Source organism: Columba livia, chromosome 14 (genome assembly GCF_036013475.1).
Source record: "Columba livia isolate bColLiv1 breed racing homer chromosome 14, bColLiv1.pat.W.v2, whole genome shotgun sequence".
Taxonomy (NCBI): domain Eukaryota; kingdom Metazoa; phylum Chordata; class Aves; order Columbiformes; family Columbidae; genus Columba; species Columba livia.
The window spans coordinates 15,065,804-15,083,255 of NC_088615.1; the positions used below are offsets into that span (position 1 = coordinate 15,065,804).

At 38.7% G+C, this 17,452-nt stretch overlaps 1 protein-coding gene across 2 annotated transcripts in view; it reads right to left on the minus strand.

Annotated features, from left to right (window-relative positions):
- Positions 1 to 17,452, minus strand: part of RANBP17 (RAN binding protein 17) — a 148,382-nt gene that overhangs the window by 30,090 nt on the left and 100,840 nt on the right. The window contains exons 20-23 of one of the 2 annotated variants that reach the window (XM_065030105.1): positions 17,346 to 17,434; positions 10,667 to 10,774; positions 8,181 to 8,263; positions 86 to 300 (exon numbers count right to left, since the gene is read on the minus strand). In XM_065030105.1, the coding sequence (XP_064886177.1) occupies positions 86 to 300; positions 8,181 to 8,263; positions 10,667 to 10,774; positions 17,346 to 17,434 (495 nt within the window). The remainder of the gene's footprint in view (positions 1 to 85; positions 301 to 8,180; positions 8,264 to 10,666; positions 10,775 to 17,345; positions 17,435 to 17,452) is intronic. The other variant, XM_065030106.1, reaches the window with a different exon arrangement.

Sequence of the window (17,452 nt, forward strand, 5' to 3'; positions counted from 1 at the left end):
CTCTGTCTCATTATAACCATACAAAGCCTGTGGTGGTGTTACTTCATATTTCATGTAAAGACTCCCGAGATGAGTAATTGCTTACTAGCAAGTCACTGTGGGATACTGAAAGCAGCATTTTGACAAAGGCCTGAAGTACATTGTCAAAGTGGTTGTCCCCGTACAACTTGAAGACGCCAAAGCTGACATAATTTCCACATAAGGCAGATTTGAGTGCAGAGTAACAGATGGAAATGCCCTTGAGTTTCAACGGATAAACCTGATCTTTTGACAAAGTCCCAAGAGAGAGGATCTGATTACCTGTTTTCATAAAAAGAAAGAAAGAAAGAAACTTACATAAGCAGCTGCAAATCTAAAATATTTAGATGGCACTATCTAAACTTTTTTTTGTCTTTATTTTCTTTACTGTTTGGAAGAAAAACTGCTGCTGATTTTGATGTAAAAGATCTGTTAATTAAGCATGACTAGAGCTTAAAAGCCACCAAGGAATTAGTATGTGAAATTTACAATATAAGCTATGGAATTCCCATCATTGATGTACAGCCAGACCATGATAGTGGATTTATCAGCATGAATTCCTTAATCTGAACAGAGTTGAAACACATGTTTTTATAATTTCTCATGCTGCAGCAAAGCCTGGTTTTGATCCATTACCATGACAGTCTCTTGGGACGGTTGCTGATGCACACACACACTAAACATATCCCTCCGAAAACAAATATGTCCATTACAAAACCTCTATTTTACCAGTCACAGATGGGAATGACTTTTTAATTAAAATCCATGTTTATAATGTAAAAATAACAGCTAACTGTAAATATTTGCTGTTGCTATTCGCAGGCAATAGTGACTTTTGGACCCAGTGTGCAGCAGCGCAGTAGGTCCCGCTGAAATCCCCTGTACAAATCTAATTATTCACAAGGCCTCATTACCAAGTTTTCTAAGTATCTTGTAATAATTTAATGCTCATCTTCACAGCACCCCAGAGTTAGTTTGTCTTCATGACAAGTTTTTTTTTAACCTGAAGTAATGAATGAAAATGAGCTAAAGCAGCAGAATGAACACGGCAAAGGTGAAGCACTTCAGTTCTACCACGAAGTGGCCTTATTAGGTTGACCCCATCTGACGTTGGCCTTGGCAAGCTTGGCCTCCACAAGAACCAAGTGCCACATTTTCACTCTGTTATTACTTATCATTCTTGATAATTTTAAATAGAGGAAAATAATGCAAACCTGTACATTTTTAAAAGCATTCCTACAAATAAAAGCACAACGCTCTGCAGATCAGATGCTTGGCTCATCTGCTTTAAGTGTCTAATCTTGTTGTCATGGCTATGACAACAACTTGGATCAAGAAGAAAGAGTGAACTGGACATTAACTATTCACAAATCCAAACGTTGCCAGTTGAGACAGGTAGTTATGACAACTCAGTTTTGCTTTTATAATCGGCAATTAAATATGCCCCTAAAAACTTGCCTGAAGTCACACAGATTTCATAGATTGTGTAGGATTGTTTAGTATATGTGGAGGCCTAATATTAAACTGGGTCTGTCTGCACACAGCTCTCCCTTCTACCCATGCAGATTTCCATTTCCACCTGCAAATCACATACCAGTCTGATTTTAATTCTTTCTCTTAATGCTATTGATTACTGGCAATGAGGAGTTTACATCATATGACTGGAAAAATGAGCCAGAAAACCTTGTTTCTAAACACCTAATGCATCGAAGTATCACCCATTTAGTATTATTTAATGCAAAGAGGGAAGGCCTAGGTTACCGTTTAAAACATTAATCTTGTTGAGCACTTCTAGCAAGTCCAAGGCAATTTATCCATCAGGTTGTATAGGAAAAGTAGATTTACAAAAAAAGACAGGGAGTGCGATCAGAGAAGTATAATAACTGGGGTCTGTAAGAAGTGGGAATGGCATTGCTAGAATTATGGGAGGAGAAGAATCAAATATTTAGCTGGGAAAGATGGTCAATCAAAATCAAGGCCTCTTAGAAAATAATTATTGAATAATTATTAAAAAAATAATTAATGACAATACCAAATGGTTTTGCTACTGTAAATAGTTGTATAAGCACCTCTACTACCCTGATGCTGTACTCATGAACACAGTGTGACTGGGGAAGAAGGTGCCACCCCAGTGACTGCTACTGCATAGTAATTCATTCCAAATGGTGTTAAATGACTGTTTTACTAAAAATTACCAGCATCCAAAAGATCCTCTTTGAAAAGTAGAAGAAAGCAGAAAAAGAAGAATGTCTTCTAGTGTATCTGAGTATTCATTTATTGTAATACTTTACACTCATTTTATGTAAATACAATTTCTCAATAAAGATAAACTCCATTTAGCTTCCTACAGTGCCTCATTTAAGATATCCCAGCCAGGTCACCTTAATCAGCACTAATCTTTTTGCCAAGAACTAGTCTAGTTACTGAGAAGATCAGTGAATTTCAAATTTTGTGAAAAAAATAAAATGAAATACAAAATTTGGTCTGTGAGATAAAGTGGGAAGGCGCACACTTTTCAAACCCCACTATGTAAACGGTGTACAATTGTTAGGGTGAAAACAAGACAGAAAGGTAAGTGTGCTGTAAACTAACCTCATCTGCTCTTCTCCAGTATTAAATTTCCTGCTAAAAATCTCTGCTTTAATAAGAAAAATAAATATCTGGCTTCAGAAATAAGCGAAGTTCTGGATCCAAGAAAGTAACAGCCTTGGGTTTACAGCTGAGCTGTCCAAGCATGACATTGTGCAATCCTTGGTCCTTGAAGGACTCAGTGTCACATGAACAACAGATGGAAAGAGCTTAGTAGTTGTCAACGAGGCAATTATGTACTTAATATGGAAATTAATTGGAAGTCAATGGAAAAAAAAGGATGAAGAGGAAAGAAGCTGATAAAACCCTAGGACTGCCTTAGCCTGGGAACATGAATTCTAGGAGGTATCCCACTAGCGCTGATCTTCTGTCATTTTTATTACTTTGCAAAAAAAATCCCCCTATAATTAAAACTTTCAATCCATTGCTCAGCATAAAGCACAAGCCCTGCTCCCCCGGGCTGCCCTGGCAGAGAGGAATTTCGTGCCTATCCCTTCTATAATAATGAAAGCACAGAACCTGGGTCTAAGTGCAAGACTAAAAGCTGCTTTTTGCAAACTGACAGAGCCCACAGAGATCTGTTCTGTGTTCATGGACTCATTTTAAAAGGGCTTAAGAGTGGGAACAGCTGATTTCAAATCAGTAGCAGAGGTGAAAGACCACACGGTGTCTCTTACTAGTGCCCCAAGCCATGAGCCTCTGATCCAAGGGAGGCACTGCTAGAGCAAATACTAGTGTTTTAGCATTAGTTATTGAAAAAAAAATGAAGCATGGAGCTACGCCTGACTAGATAAAACAAAGAATGATCTACTTGTAACATTTAGCAGGAGCTGCAGGGGAATATTTTTACACATCATGGATACTACTGAACATAAACTAATTTACTGAGGTACTTGGAATCAGGTCAAGAACGACTCCTCAGCTACTGAGGATATGCTTACATTTATAATCCCTGTAGCAGAGGACCAAACCACCATTTTATAAACTCCTATTGTTAAAAGAAACAATTTAAAGAAATTGAATTGACATAAAAGTGGCCTTTGGCATGCTGAATTTAAAAACTGTGTTTGAAATGCATAGTTCCTGTCAAAATGAAAACTCTATGGAGACTAATCAGTGAACGGCCAGTGCTACTCCCGAGTTAAAAATCAAATCAAAAACATCTAACTTGCACCACATTCTTCTTAATGTGGGAGAAACTGTATCTCACAATTTTAAAATACACCGTCTTTCAAAATGCTCAGTAATTTCCTTTAATACAAATTTTTGCCCTGCATTGACAGCAACGTCACTTAGAAAAATATAAATTCAGCCTCAGAGGTGACAGAAAAGTCTGACAGGAATAAGAAATAACTTTTAAAGTTACTGGGCAAAATTGCTAGATAGGAAATAAAGGCTTGAGTTTGGCTGACAGTTTAAATGGTTCATTACCAAAAGACTCCTTAGTAGATAAGGAAAGGACCTGGAAGAACCAAGTGTGTCTGTGCAGAGGGAGAACATAAAGGCAGCAAAATCCTGAAGGGAGATGCTCTGAGGGAGAGAACATCCCCGTTATGGGGATGCAGGAGCATGTCAGGACAGGCAGCTTCCCTTTCCCTTCTCCTCCTTAATTGCTCTTACAGTAGAAGCTATAATACAAAAAATGTTTCCTTATGGCTGAGTTTCATTTAAGCCGGGCTTGTTCTAGATTTCAGTCCAATAAGCGCTATGTATAATAATATAACTAAATCATGTTAAAACATGTGTGAATTAGATGAAGATTAAAAAAAGACTTTGGTGAGATTAAACAAAGGTTGTGAAAATGTATCACATTTATAGAGAAAAAGTGTTTTTTGCCTTTTCCCCTTTCCTGTTTTTATTATTCACTACTGCCTCATAAAGATGGTTTGGAATGTATGCTTTCCAGGCGTTCAGAATGCTGGGGCAGTATAAAGATGTGGCCGTATATAGAGAATGAAAGGAAAGCATGAATCATAAAGATGAGAATGAGCTTCAAAAACTAATTTTTTAAAGCTTCCACAACAACAAAACATGCATAAACCCTCTCAAATCAGCACAACGAGCATGCATAGTGCCAAGATAAATTTGCCAAAAGAAACCGATTATGAAATCTGAGTCAGTAATGAAGAGCAATATATTCTGGAACTGCCATCACAAAGGAGAGGAGAGCTGATCAATGGCAACCAAGACCAGTGGACGCTCCCCTGTAAGCGAAGCTGCTGATTAAAAATACCTGTTCTACAGCAAGAACCACTTCAACCAAAATTCTGAAGAACTGTTATCTTCTGAAGTTGCTGGCACTGAATGGATTACCACACTAAGTTTTGAAATACATGTTCTAGAAGCAATTTAAAGCTCATTAGAAATAATTGTGTCTGGCTACTGGAAAATGTGGTAAAATTTAATCCACATCCAAATGCTACCTGGGCTGTGAGAACAGGAAATTGTTCTGTGCTACTGTGGGTAACCTCAGCTCTGACCTTGAGCAGTAACTGCTACAACAGCTGAAAGCTGAAGCAAAATTAAAAACTTACATCAAAGTATATCATGACAGAATGTAGATAAATAAAAACAGCATATTGAAAGTATTATTTTTATGTCAGTCTCCTATAATGAAAGAGGTTTACTAAAATGTAAAGAAGCCACAAAACAAAAACAGACAGTCCCAAGATGCACTGAAACATCATTCCTGTACAACTGGGAGTTCAAAAACACAGAGTAAGGAGACTTGTACATACAGAATTAAAAGTGAAATATATTGGGGATGAGGAATGGTGGACTGTACTATTCCAACTCCTTTCAATTTTCTCCTCTCAGTTTATTTCAAATCACTCTATCACTCAGTCACACCGGCTCTTGCCGTAATGGACAAGACACAACACCCCTTGCCAAGCAGCTGCAGCTCCTAACAAGGATAATTGACTCTCTAAGTGCTTTCTGCATCCTACGCCAGGCTTTACATCTTTTGAACATATAGCATTTATAAAGACATCTTACAATTGTCTTCAGCACTGTATCAGTATCAGTGATAAATGAGCAGAAGGACAGGACGCACTAGTACTGCCCTAATCGCAAAGCTGGATCTGTTAAACAGAATTAAGCACCTGCTGAGGTGCTAATTTTAAAAAATAAAAATAATTTGTATTTTAAATTTTACTCAGTGACAACTGAATATGCTTAGTATATATTAAAGACAGGCATTTTGGATTTCCAGAAGAGTTATATTTTTCTGTATGCTGGAATGGAAACCTCATAGGCTAGTTATTGGTGACAGAAGCTAAAAATGTTAGCAGCAGTTATACAAAGCTGATTAATTGTAGCCTTTTGAAATACAGTGGGCAGTAAAGCCTTCCTAGAGTGTAAGGCAGCGACCAGTTCGGAACTAGCTGCGACAGTTCAGAATAGCACTGATCTCGGAGGTTTCTTGCATCTGAGCTGCAGCCAGTGCAGAGCAGGCTGGATTATCCAAAATCTGGGCTCCAAGAGGCCAGTTCATCCCCCTGCACCGGCAGTTCTTCCATGTGGACTCTGTGGTCCTGGAGTAACTACTGGCAATCACTCACAGAAAACATGAACAATTCCCCTAAATGTTACACCTAAGTCATGGGAAGATCACTGATGGGGCCCTTTCGGACACTGATGATAATATGAATGTGTTTTAAAAGCAAAATTAAAAATATACATACATATTATGGTTGGACTGTATGATCTTAATGATATCTTCCAACCAAAACGATTCTATGATTATATATTGAGTGGAGGCTCATCTCCCACATCTACGTATTTCCTCCACTTGTAGTTGATCGCGGATTTTAAGTTTTTCTTTTGGAAGACTTTAAGAACAGTTCTGCCCTGTGTTGAGTACAATGTCATCCTGCTGTAGGAACTCAGTTATCAAAGATGCAAAAGAGACGTGTGAAAGCTCTTCTGGTCATTTCACTTCTTCCCATGGCACACATCTCCAGACAGATACCACACATCCCTGAGTATCTTCCATACGATTTAACGAAGAGGGTGATGGGTGTTTGGACAGAGGCTTCAACAGGCTCTGTATGTTCACCACTTAGTTTTAAATCTTAAATCCAGACTGCCCTGAAACTTCCTTTTACATTGCATAACTAATTCTAGCACAGGCCAGAAATGTTGTCTGGTCCTCATGTGCAAGAGCTACCCATACTTTAGGGCTGAGAATTCTGTGAACTTCACATACACACTGTAAAAAGCTGCAACTGAAAGGAAAAGGCTTCTTTACAAAGTGTTTTTCAGGCAATGAATGAGGAATGAAGCAGGTTGAAACCAACTAGTGTGGTTTACTCAGCAAGGTTTTGAATTTTGATGCCAACAACCGAGACAAATGGATGCCCAACAATACAGTATGTTTTTCATACGTGCAAAAAGGATGATAAAGGCTGATTGCAATAAAACAAAAATTAAAAAGGAAAATACAACTGCGATGGGATCAGGTACCACAAGACAAGTAGGGCTGAAGCATCATCATGACTACACCTGTTTGGTTTTTTTTTTTTAAATCACCAAAGAGGGCTTACAGCAATTAAGTACAAAAGCTACCAGAAAATGAGTAGTAAAATCTAGAAGTTTATCTTTTATCTTTTCATACACGGAAAATGTTTTTATTCTGCCTCACTGTTCTAACAAATTTACTTAATAACATAGCTGAAAAAAACGTGCTAACTTACTACATGGTATATTTAAAAAAAGGAACAGAAAAATGATTTTGCAAGGACCGAGAGTTACTTCGATGTAATTTTTCCTGTCATAAGTAAATGCTTTATGCATTTTGCACATACTGTTTCCATGCCCTACAGATCAAATGCAAAATTACAGTTGATTTTTTTTTTTAATATACAGACAGTCATGTAACACAGTTTCCAGACCCAAAAAGCAACTTGATTTCAGTAAAAGCAAACTTGATGCACCAATTTTCTTTCTTTAAAAGTAACAGGACATTTATGGCTCTTCCCGTTCACATAAATTGCAAATGAGATTGCTTGGTAAGGTTCCTTTCAAAATATTTAGAAAGCAAAACTGCAAGCTACAAAGTTAGTTGCAATGTAATATAAACTGCTGGTGTCAAAGACCTGCTGCAGTTGCATGTGTGAGTGGGAGCAGTAAAATGGAGCAACTTATTATAAACACTTTTAACAGCGCTCTAGGGTAAAGCTGTTATGGCCCTATTATGTTTTGGAACTACTGGAATATAATTTGAATACATAAAATCAACCCACACCTATCAATCAGCAGCCTAGATCAAACACCTCCTGAGTATTTGCGTCTTTGCTGAAATACATTTCCAGTTGCTGGAGGACAGGCGTTTGAGTTAAAAAAGCGACACAAGCAAGAACGTTACGTGGATGAACCGCGAGCGATGGAAGGGAAGGAGCTCCAAGGGCTGCCTGGGGTGCTCTGTGCTTCCCAACGGGACGGCACGGGCTGCAGTTCTTACAGTCCTGCCACGTATTGGTCCCACAGATCCATCAGCGCTCTGGATTTTTGTATCACAAGGCAGGCAAAGAATGACACGACAGAGGGAGGAACCATTAACGAATACCTACCATACGTACAAATCATTTTACTAGCTTCTCTGAAGAGAAGAATTCCATTTGGAGATGATCCATCAAAATTTAAACGTTGTGATCTAAAAAATAACAGCAAAAATATTCAGATGGTCATGGAAGCAGAAAACTGCAATGGGTTCATTCCTAAAACAAAAGAAACATTTGCTGGTTACCAAGTACAATTATTTGATAAACCAATTCCTGCTTTCAGTCTAACCACGTGCACTCTAGTTATCTCCACATGTTGCCAAAGAAACAATCCTACAGCAAAAGACCAAGTTCAAGCAGAGCAGGTAACCAGACAACACAGACACAGCTTTCAGTGACCACCCTGTGCCTGCATACAGGCCAGAAAAACGCCACAAAAGCTCCAAAATCGGAGCAGTTAGGCTGACTTTTACCCTGCTTCTGGATCCGTATAGCTTTTAAAAATAAACTAATCCCCCCTGGTTATTCTGCTACGTAAAATCTGTGGCAATCAAGCCAGTTCTCTGAGTTTAAATTGTAACCTGTGCTTTTTATGACCATTCAGACCCGAAGCAGATTGCACCATGTTGTCTTCCCTGGGGCACTGGTGCTACCAAAGCCACCAAGAAGCACTTTGTTCCCAGTCTGGAAACACAAGAGTCCTCGTCAAAGTCCCTGGTGTATCTTTCCAATTTTTCTTTGTCTTAAAGAAGCTTAACTCCTAGTTCAGGCCTAAAAGTTAGCTTTGAATATAGGTCTTAAGCTTCTAAATAACTTCAGCAAAACTTACCCTTAGTGTTTATTTGGACTGAGTGCTGTAAACCCTGTATCCCCTGACTGACCTATTTGCAGTAGGCAACTATTTGTGCTGCAAGTCCAATTTTTTTCCACGTGAGTCCCTATTTGCAAGTTCCTGGTGTAGATCTGGGTGTTTATAAATGAATACAACATGCCTTGTATAAAACACTTATGTATTCCATATGCACAAAATGATAATGGCTGGCAGAGGCAAAACCAACACCCTCAAACCAGCACATCATCTCAACGTCAGAGTGGCATAATGCACAATCTGATACTTCGTAACACATTTTAACCATGTCAAAGTATATTGTATAGTGCATTCTAACCTGTAAAAGCTGATGCAGCACACAGCTTGCGAAAAATACCATCCTGGACAATGTTTTCCAAAGGGAACAAGGCAGATTTTGTGAATACCAATAGGCAGAAGAATAACATGAATATGGAAAGTAGCTTGAAGAGCTGTTTTTTGCATAAGGTTTATTGTTCCAGTTCCTCTTGTTTTTCTTTACCATTATTAGAGTTCTGTGCTTATGCTTTAATGATCTCCTCATTGAAATAAGTTGCAGCACTATTAGCATGTACTACTTGTGCACTGCACCATGAATAAAAATAGGTTAAACTTCTCCAGGAGTTCATTTTACAGCTGCCAGGATGACAGACATGATTAGCCTGTACAAACCACAGAGGGAGTCACAGCAAGCAAGTCAACACGAGCAAGAAACGGGGAACTCTGCCCTAAGGTTTGTGTAGCCTTAATCAGGGATTAAGTGCACATCAGACACGCCAGCGCTTGACTGGGAGCCAGTTCTGAAATTTAAGGCATCGATTTCCTGCCACTAGATTAAACTAAATATTTTTTCCCCCAAATTTCAAATATTTCAACTTCTTTACTTGTAAGTTTGACTCACAAGGCAAAATGAGAAGTATGTGTTCTCATCACTTCTCTGCTGAAAACTCTAATTCCTTTGGTCATGAAGATATGCAGCACAGAGACTTTAACCAACCATTTTTCATTTAAAAATATTTTTTTCCTTTGGGCGGTACACTAAATATTTCCAAGTGCAATGATCATTTCCCCACATAAATTATCCCTTTACTTGTGGTAAAACAGGAATTTCATTCTAACTACTGCAATGTCAAGTACCAAAATCACCTCCCAGAATAATTCTGAGGTTTTTTTGGTTAGCCCACAGAGCAGATTTTACATGTGGGAGAAGTCACCTACATGTTGATACTGCTGTATTAGATACCATTCTTTCCTACTTTGGCTGGAAGAGTTGAGTTGCAAAAGAAGCTGTAAAGGGAGCTGTGGTCTTACAGGCACATGTGTGTGCTGCTTGGCTTAAGGCAAAAATTCAGCCTGCAGCAAATCTTGACAGCAGACAATTTTCTGATATTTAATTATAGAGTCGGAATTTATCCCTGGTTAAAGCACGCACTTTCACTAACACTGAATATAAAATCACAGTAGTCCCTCACATACGCTCCTGTAATGAATCCTCACCAGCTGATTTTGTAACATCTACCATTTTGGTAAAACCATACAATGACACTGAAAGCTGAGTTCCGCTTGCAAACCTTGTTCCACAATACAAAAGTAGCAGTCTTAAGTCAAAGTCAGACATCGTGAGGATAAGCAAAGCATAGGAAGATGGACCAGAGAATGCGTACCACTGTGGTATTCATCGCTTATCTAATTTTCACGGGCTTCTTACCTGTTCTGCACGAATTCTGCCATCAGCTTCAAGATGGGGGTTGTACACGCAGGTTCACGGTACCACAGTTCAATGGCTCTTTGCAGAACAGAGATGTACGCAGGGTATCTTCACCAAACCGAGTTAAAGAGCTCACTGATAAAACATCAACTTGCAAAACAACGTCCCCTCCAAACACCATTAGATGGGTGGGCCAGATATAAACCCTGGCCGCCCATTTTGGCAGAGGGACTGCCAGAACCCATGAATTTAAGCAAGTCTCTGCTTAGAAGACTAAATGCTTTGAAAATGTTAATGGTTAAGTGGGATATAGTTAATAGTTATATATAGTTATAGTAAATAGTTAAGTTATAGTAAATAGTTAAGTGGGATATAAATCTCTCTCCTGCTTGACCATGCCATGCATCATAGTTTTATTTATCAAGTATAATAAGAAAAATTCTTATGTGCACACATTGCAGTGAGGAACGCTGTGGTTGAGGTACTGTCTGCAACTCAAATGCATATTCTATAGTTAATAAGGAAAGCAGTGTGTATACGTGAAGCTAACCTATAATTACATATATAAAATGTGCTTGGATTTTAAATGAATGGCATACGTCGCAAATGGCAACTTAATTTTAAAACAGCACAAATTTATATATTAGCAAATCATGAGTCCCAAATTTCAGTGCCACCTCATATATATCATATTTGCTATATAAATGGTTGAAAACAATTTTATTGTGCGAAGTTGCTCTCAGAGCGTTCAAGAAGAGAATTCAGCCAAACTGCGGGGGAGAGAGTAGTTAGATTTCTAAGAACTCTTTCAGGAGAGCTGTTTGCTCACCAGCACCCCAGAGATATCTGAGATATCTGTTCTTCTGAAGCAGGATTTAAGAGAATGCAATACAGAAAAAAACCCAAACAACAAGTTTAGTAGACTCTGCAATTTAACTTAAAAAAATCTTATGAGTTACTGACTGTATCAAAATATTTCATAAAATTATTTGATACAAAGTTGACCCTTAATCTTCCCAACATGCTGGAAAAAAAGAGTTTATTTGGATAAGAATGCAGACCAGTAAATGGAAACGATATGGCACAGCCTAACTGGCAAAGAACTAAACAGGTTTTTTTATACTGAACCAAGAGATTTTAACTATATGATTTACTATTAAAACATGGCCTAGCTAGTCAATGGTTTTGTTTAATAATAAACTTATTTTTAATTTTTAACTTTGTTTCGTGTCATATAATTCTGCTTTATTTTTATTTTATAAAAACAGTGAGGATTCTTAGGAGAAAGCTATTGCCTATTCAGACAAGAAAGGCAACTCTTGTTAATCTTACGAAGTAGAATACTAGCCAAGCAGTCAACACGGGCTTGTGAAAGAAGAGTCTGAAATACATACAGGTTTACAGGCTTCTAGGAAATGCAGACACGTCTCAGTTTGCTGTGGCTCCTCTGGTGAGGCAGGAGCGGCAGAGCCAGCGCCAGTGCGAGCGCCAGGGCTGCAGACAGATGGACGGCGTCCTGGCCACGCTGCCCGTCGGAGGCGTCCAGCACCTCCTGTGCTTTTGCTGCCAGCTGCTCGAAGCACTGCAGCCACCAACTGATGAGGCTGACAGGTGAGATATACTTCTAGGCCTTGCTTCTCACTCCTTTATGGGGTCCTTTAAGTTTTAAATCGGACAAACTAGAGTTACACGTAACATGGAGAGCCACACAGTAATAAACTGGGATTTAAATTCATAGAATCATGGAATCATTTTGGTTTGAAAAGACCCTCAAGATCATCGAGTCCAACCATAACCCACCTCTGGCACTAAACCACGTCCCTGAGAACCTCATCTCCGTGTCTTCTTTCCAGGAAGAAATTGTTACCGAGATCCAACCTCAACCTCCCCTGGTGCAACTTGAGGCCATTTCCTCTCACCCTATCAAGGATTCAAATTCTATTTGCATTAAATACCCTGAAAGGGCATAGATGATCCACCTCATACCTTTACAAATTCACTAATGCCAGCTCCATTTTTTCCGAGGTGGACTTCCAGTCCAGCTCGCTCTCACCAGAAGATGGTCAATATTCTCACAATGCAGCAGATGCCACGGAAGGTACAGAAGTGAGCTGCACTCTCATTCTCCTAAGTTGTGCCTCCTCAGCATTCCTAGTAGTCCCTGGTGCACAAAAGGGAGATGTGAGACACTGCAAAGCCCCACTGAGGAATTTTGCAGGGTAGAGAGCAATTGCCTTTTCAATTTTCATGGCCAGGAGAGTAACTTGACAGTCAAACCCTACAACTAAAATGCAAGACAGCAGTATCAAAGGCTGCCAACACATCCAATATGATGAGTTATCTTAATTCAAAAACTTAAGCACTGAGTCCACATTCACTGACAAAGAGAGACTGGAAACTATAGTCTAATTTTATAAAAGCTAGGGTCAACAGAAAGGCTTCGGCAATTGTTTGCTTCTTTTATAAATCTAACCAAGTGGAATAAATTGGTCTTAAACAGAGTATCATTTTTAAGTAGTTTTAACCACAAGCTTCAAGGAATCTGGCTAAGTCATGAACTTAGCCTGACCAGTCAGTTCAAGCTCAAAGGAATTTAAACTGCAAAAAATGATACTGAGGTTTGAATCAATGCAACTGGCAATAACAGCAATTACAAACAGATTACTGATCGGGCAGCATTGCTAACTGAGGAAACGTGCTCTCCTCTTCTCTTGTGATCAGTACATTTCATTCTCTACAGCTCTTTGTTTGGCTCTTTCAATTTTGTACCCAATCCCAAGTCATTAAAACACATAAACTTAAAAATTTAGTTCTTCAAAAGCAGAATTGTTTTGAAAAAGCCATCTTACTGCCACCTATGGTTTTATTTCATTAAGAAATAGGACACAAATTTGGATTAAAATGTAACAATGGTAGTTTGGTGGGAAGATTGGTTTCCTATTCTGGCAATCCACACCCGAAGCAGCACAGGATCAGACACCTGGACACCTCGGTCAACTGCAACTTTTAAATGGCCACTAGATAAAACATTTCAATGGCAGCTCACTTTTCTATAACCTTAGTGTCTATGGATCTACACACATAGGCATTTTATATAGGCAGATAATTTAATGCACTCACACATCTACATCATGTGCTATCTACCTGACTGCAACTCTGAGTCAACCTAATAATTCAATTCTTGCAACCCATTTTCTTATTGCAGTCTTTTTCTTTTACAGACAACAGAAGTCATTAAATACTGAGAATCAGCTGGGAGGAACAAAGGAAAAATTGCCTATAGGTTACCACCTAACTGTAAGAAACAGTAAATGAAAGTACAAAAAAGTGGATATTACCCTGAACTCACAACCGAATCTCCATGGACGTATGTGAATCGAGATCAAGGACCTCAGACTACAGCCTGATATTAGTAAGGAATAAAGCAGATCAAACATCCAACGTCTTATCCAGGCAGTCTTGAATTAAAGAGCAGAATGAGATACATAAGGAAAATCCTCACAGTTAAGAAAAAACGGGTTTGATTCTACTCAAATTGGTATTCAGGTTTTTTCAGGCCACACCTGCATGTTCGGGACTGACCTACAAATTACAGAGACCACATGTTATGAATACAAATGGCAAATAAACTTTGCAAAGCTGTGGTACTGGAATAGTCATTGACAGCTTGACATATCAATATTTCAGGAAGAATAAATGACTTTCATATCCAGGGTTTTGGGTTTTTTGTTTTGTTTGTTTGTGTGATGTTTTTCTCCATCTTTCATTACTGGCTGCTTTGGGAAGATGCCACACTTAACACCTAAAGCTGCTTAAAATATTTGGAAATATTTTAATGAAGTCTTTTGAGAGATCACCTAATACAACTTTAAAACAAATTTTACTATAAGTATTTTCTCTTCATCCCTCGCCAGAGGAAAACTATAAATCTTGTCTCAGCTGAATGAACACCATTTATCATATTCATTTTCTTGTCAATACAATTATGAAAAGCCTTTGGCCTTTTTCCAAGGAGCCTGATTTGCTAGAGAAACTCAATTAGTATAAGCAAGCCTGCTACAAAACAGCCCTATTTGGCAATGTAGCGCAGCTTCAGCATACCTGACGATTCACCTCTAAACCATGATCCTAATAACTGAATCAGCATGGTAAAATACAAGATACAACGGAGTCCCCTGCGCCTGCTCCCCTCCCCAGACCAAAAGGACTTTAAAGAAATTATTTCTGCTCATTCTTGCCATCTACTGGACAAGAGTTAAATCCTAAACACTGTGATCAGAAAAAAAAACAAACCTAAACCAAAAACCAGAAGAATCTCCCAGGTGAGAGATCACTGAGTGTAATGTGTTTTGTTATGGACAGGACTCATACCCAAAATATTTCCTGAAATCACTTGAAAAGCTTATCGATACATTATTCTACCAACAATTTACAAGTGACTATTTCTCATAGTCTTCAATACAGAATAAGCATCACCTGATGGCATGTGAAAAGCTTAGCCTTCTATTCCTTGCCTCTTTGTATTGTTATTTATTGAACGAATGCAAATAAATCTGATTTATTTTGGCTAATATTCTGTATTTGCCATTTTCAATACTGGAATACTAGGGCTTCAAACATAACAGAATAAAATCTGTTTGAAAAACAGCTATTCTTTGCTATTAAAACCATTCTCTGATTATATGTTTGAAACTATAAAAGAAACATGTTAATCAAAGGATATTCAAACTTTATAGGATACAACTGGCATCTGACCAACCCTTCTCCTTTATCTGTCTTTATACAGAGCAAATCAGAGTTGCAATAATAGCAGCTTATGCGGCTCTAATGCTTTGGATCAATACCTGGATGAAGCTGCACTTGGGCAAATGAGGTGAAACCCACTGAACGTGAGCGAGCACTTATCCTTCACACCCAAAGGGGTGGAAGAAACGAAAAATTTGAACCTGTGCAAGGGAAAAGAAACTGAGAAGGCCTGAGCTTTGCACTCCACACACTGCTGCATCTCAATCTGTTTTTATTTGTAATACAGAATAATGAAATCTAAAAGTTGGAGGCTGGTCTTATTTATTTGAAGTAAACTTAATTCAGAAACTGGAAGGAATAAATTAATTACATTTTAAAAATCAGGAAAGGGTCCTGAGGATTACATATCCTGGATCCTTGCATATAAAAGCACCTCCGTGGATAACTCCACTTCTTTCAAAGGGAGAGGAGGTGAGTGTGTGCTGTCCCTCCTCCCGCACCTGGAGATGTGCAGTTGTGCACAGGAGAGGACTGCGATACTCATGCTGCACGAGGCAAAACAAATTAAAACCAATCTGAAATAGAAGCAGCACTGATCTGCTTTTACACATCTTCCTGATTTTATTATTACGTTTTAGTGTAACGCAAGCACAAGCAGGACTAACGAAGTTAAATGTACCCAATGGTGCCCACTGGAAAATGTGCTGCTAATTCACAGCCTGGCTTCAGGAGTGCTTTTTTCTTTTTTTTTTTTTTCCCCCCTTCTGTTCTCTAGAACTGAAATTAAGGGATGCTTTCCCCCGATTTTTAGAGGAATAAACATGACACTGCTTTATGTTTTGGGCTTACCTTCTGCAAGCTGAGCCAGAATCACCGCAGGCTTGCAAAGGTCTTAAATAGGACTTATCTGGATGGTCATCAGGACCCACTGTCCACCACGCAAGGACCACGCTCCACTGTGCAGCGTTTCAGTCCTTAAAGGCTCATTTCTTAGTTGCAATTCCATATTGATGCATTCCTCTTTATTAACCAGGAAGATTATTAGTGAATGGTAAGGTTTCATTATTTGCTTAAAATAAAATTATTTTTAAAAGCTTAATTTCTAGTAAAGCATGTAATTGTACTCAAATGGTATTTTTTCTGTCCATAAAATAAACAAATACGTCATTACTTCCATAGTTTCGTGAAATCTAAATTATAAAACAAATATTTTCGTAATTACTCCACTATATATTTTAGCAGTTTGTTACTAATATGACTGTGTGCCTAAGAGAGAATTGCAGCTACTGTATTTATAAAAATACAAAATCTTTCTCTATAGTATTAGAAATATACCCAGGAGTATTCTTGTATTTGTTGGCATAAAAACACACACAACATTTAAAGAAATAGAACTCCTTTGTCATTACTTATTGAAGAAAACTACAATCTAGAGATTTTGATTTAGTTTTCAGATGTCCATTTTCTTCTGGATCGAGAAGATTGCAGGTGTTGCGATATTAATAGAGTTGACATAAATAGAAAGTAACTGACTAAATTAAAGACATGATTCATACCAGAGAGAGAAATCTCCCCAGACAGCACTTGTACAGTGTTTTTTAAGCACTTTTGATGTTAAACCAAATGTAGGTACATTGTGTTTGGAGTTTAAGATGTAGCTTTTTATGAAAACATTTGGGATTTAAGAAGGGAAGAAAACCACTTGGCTACGTTTCCTAGATTAGCAGTGTGACACGGCAAAGAAAAAGTGACCTCTCGGTGGTCCTCCCCCGGTTAACCGCATGGTTGCCATTGTGCTGTAATTTTGGCCGATGGCGCACGAGCTCGTTGAGCTTTGTTTCCCGTTCCCCGCTGCGCCGCGCGGTGCCACTAATGCGAGGGGCCTGGTGTCCCCGCACAGAGCGGGCATTGTCCCCGCGGGAAGGAAGGATACAGCCAGCCGAACAGCAGGGAGTAGCTGCTCTTTGTGTTGAGCGCGCAGGCGATCCCGCGAAGGTCCCGCGCCAGCCCCACCAGCAGACGCTGTCAGTGGGAAAGAGG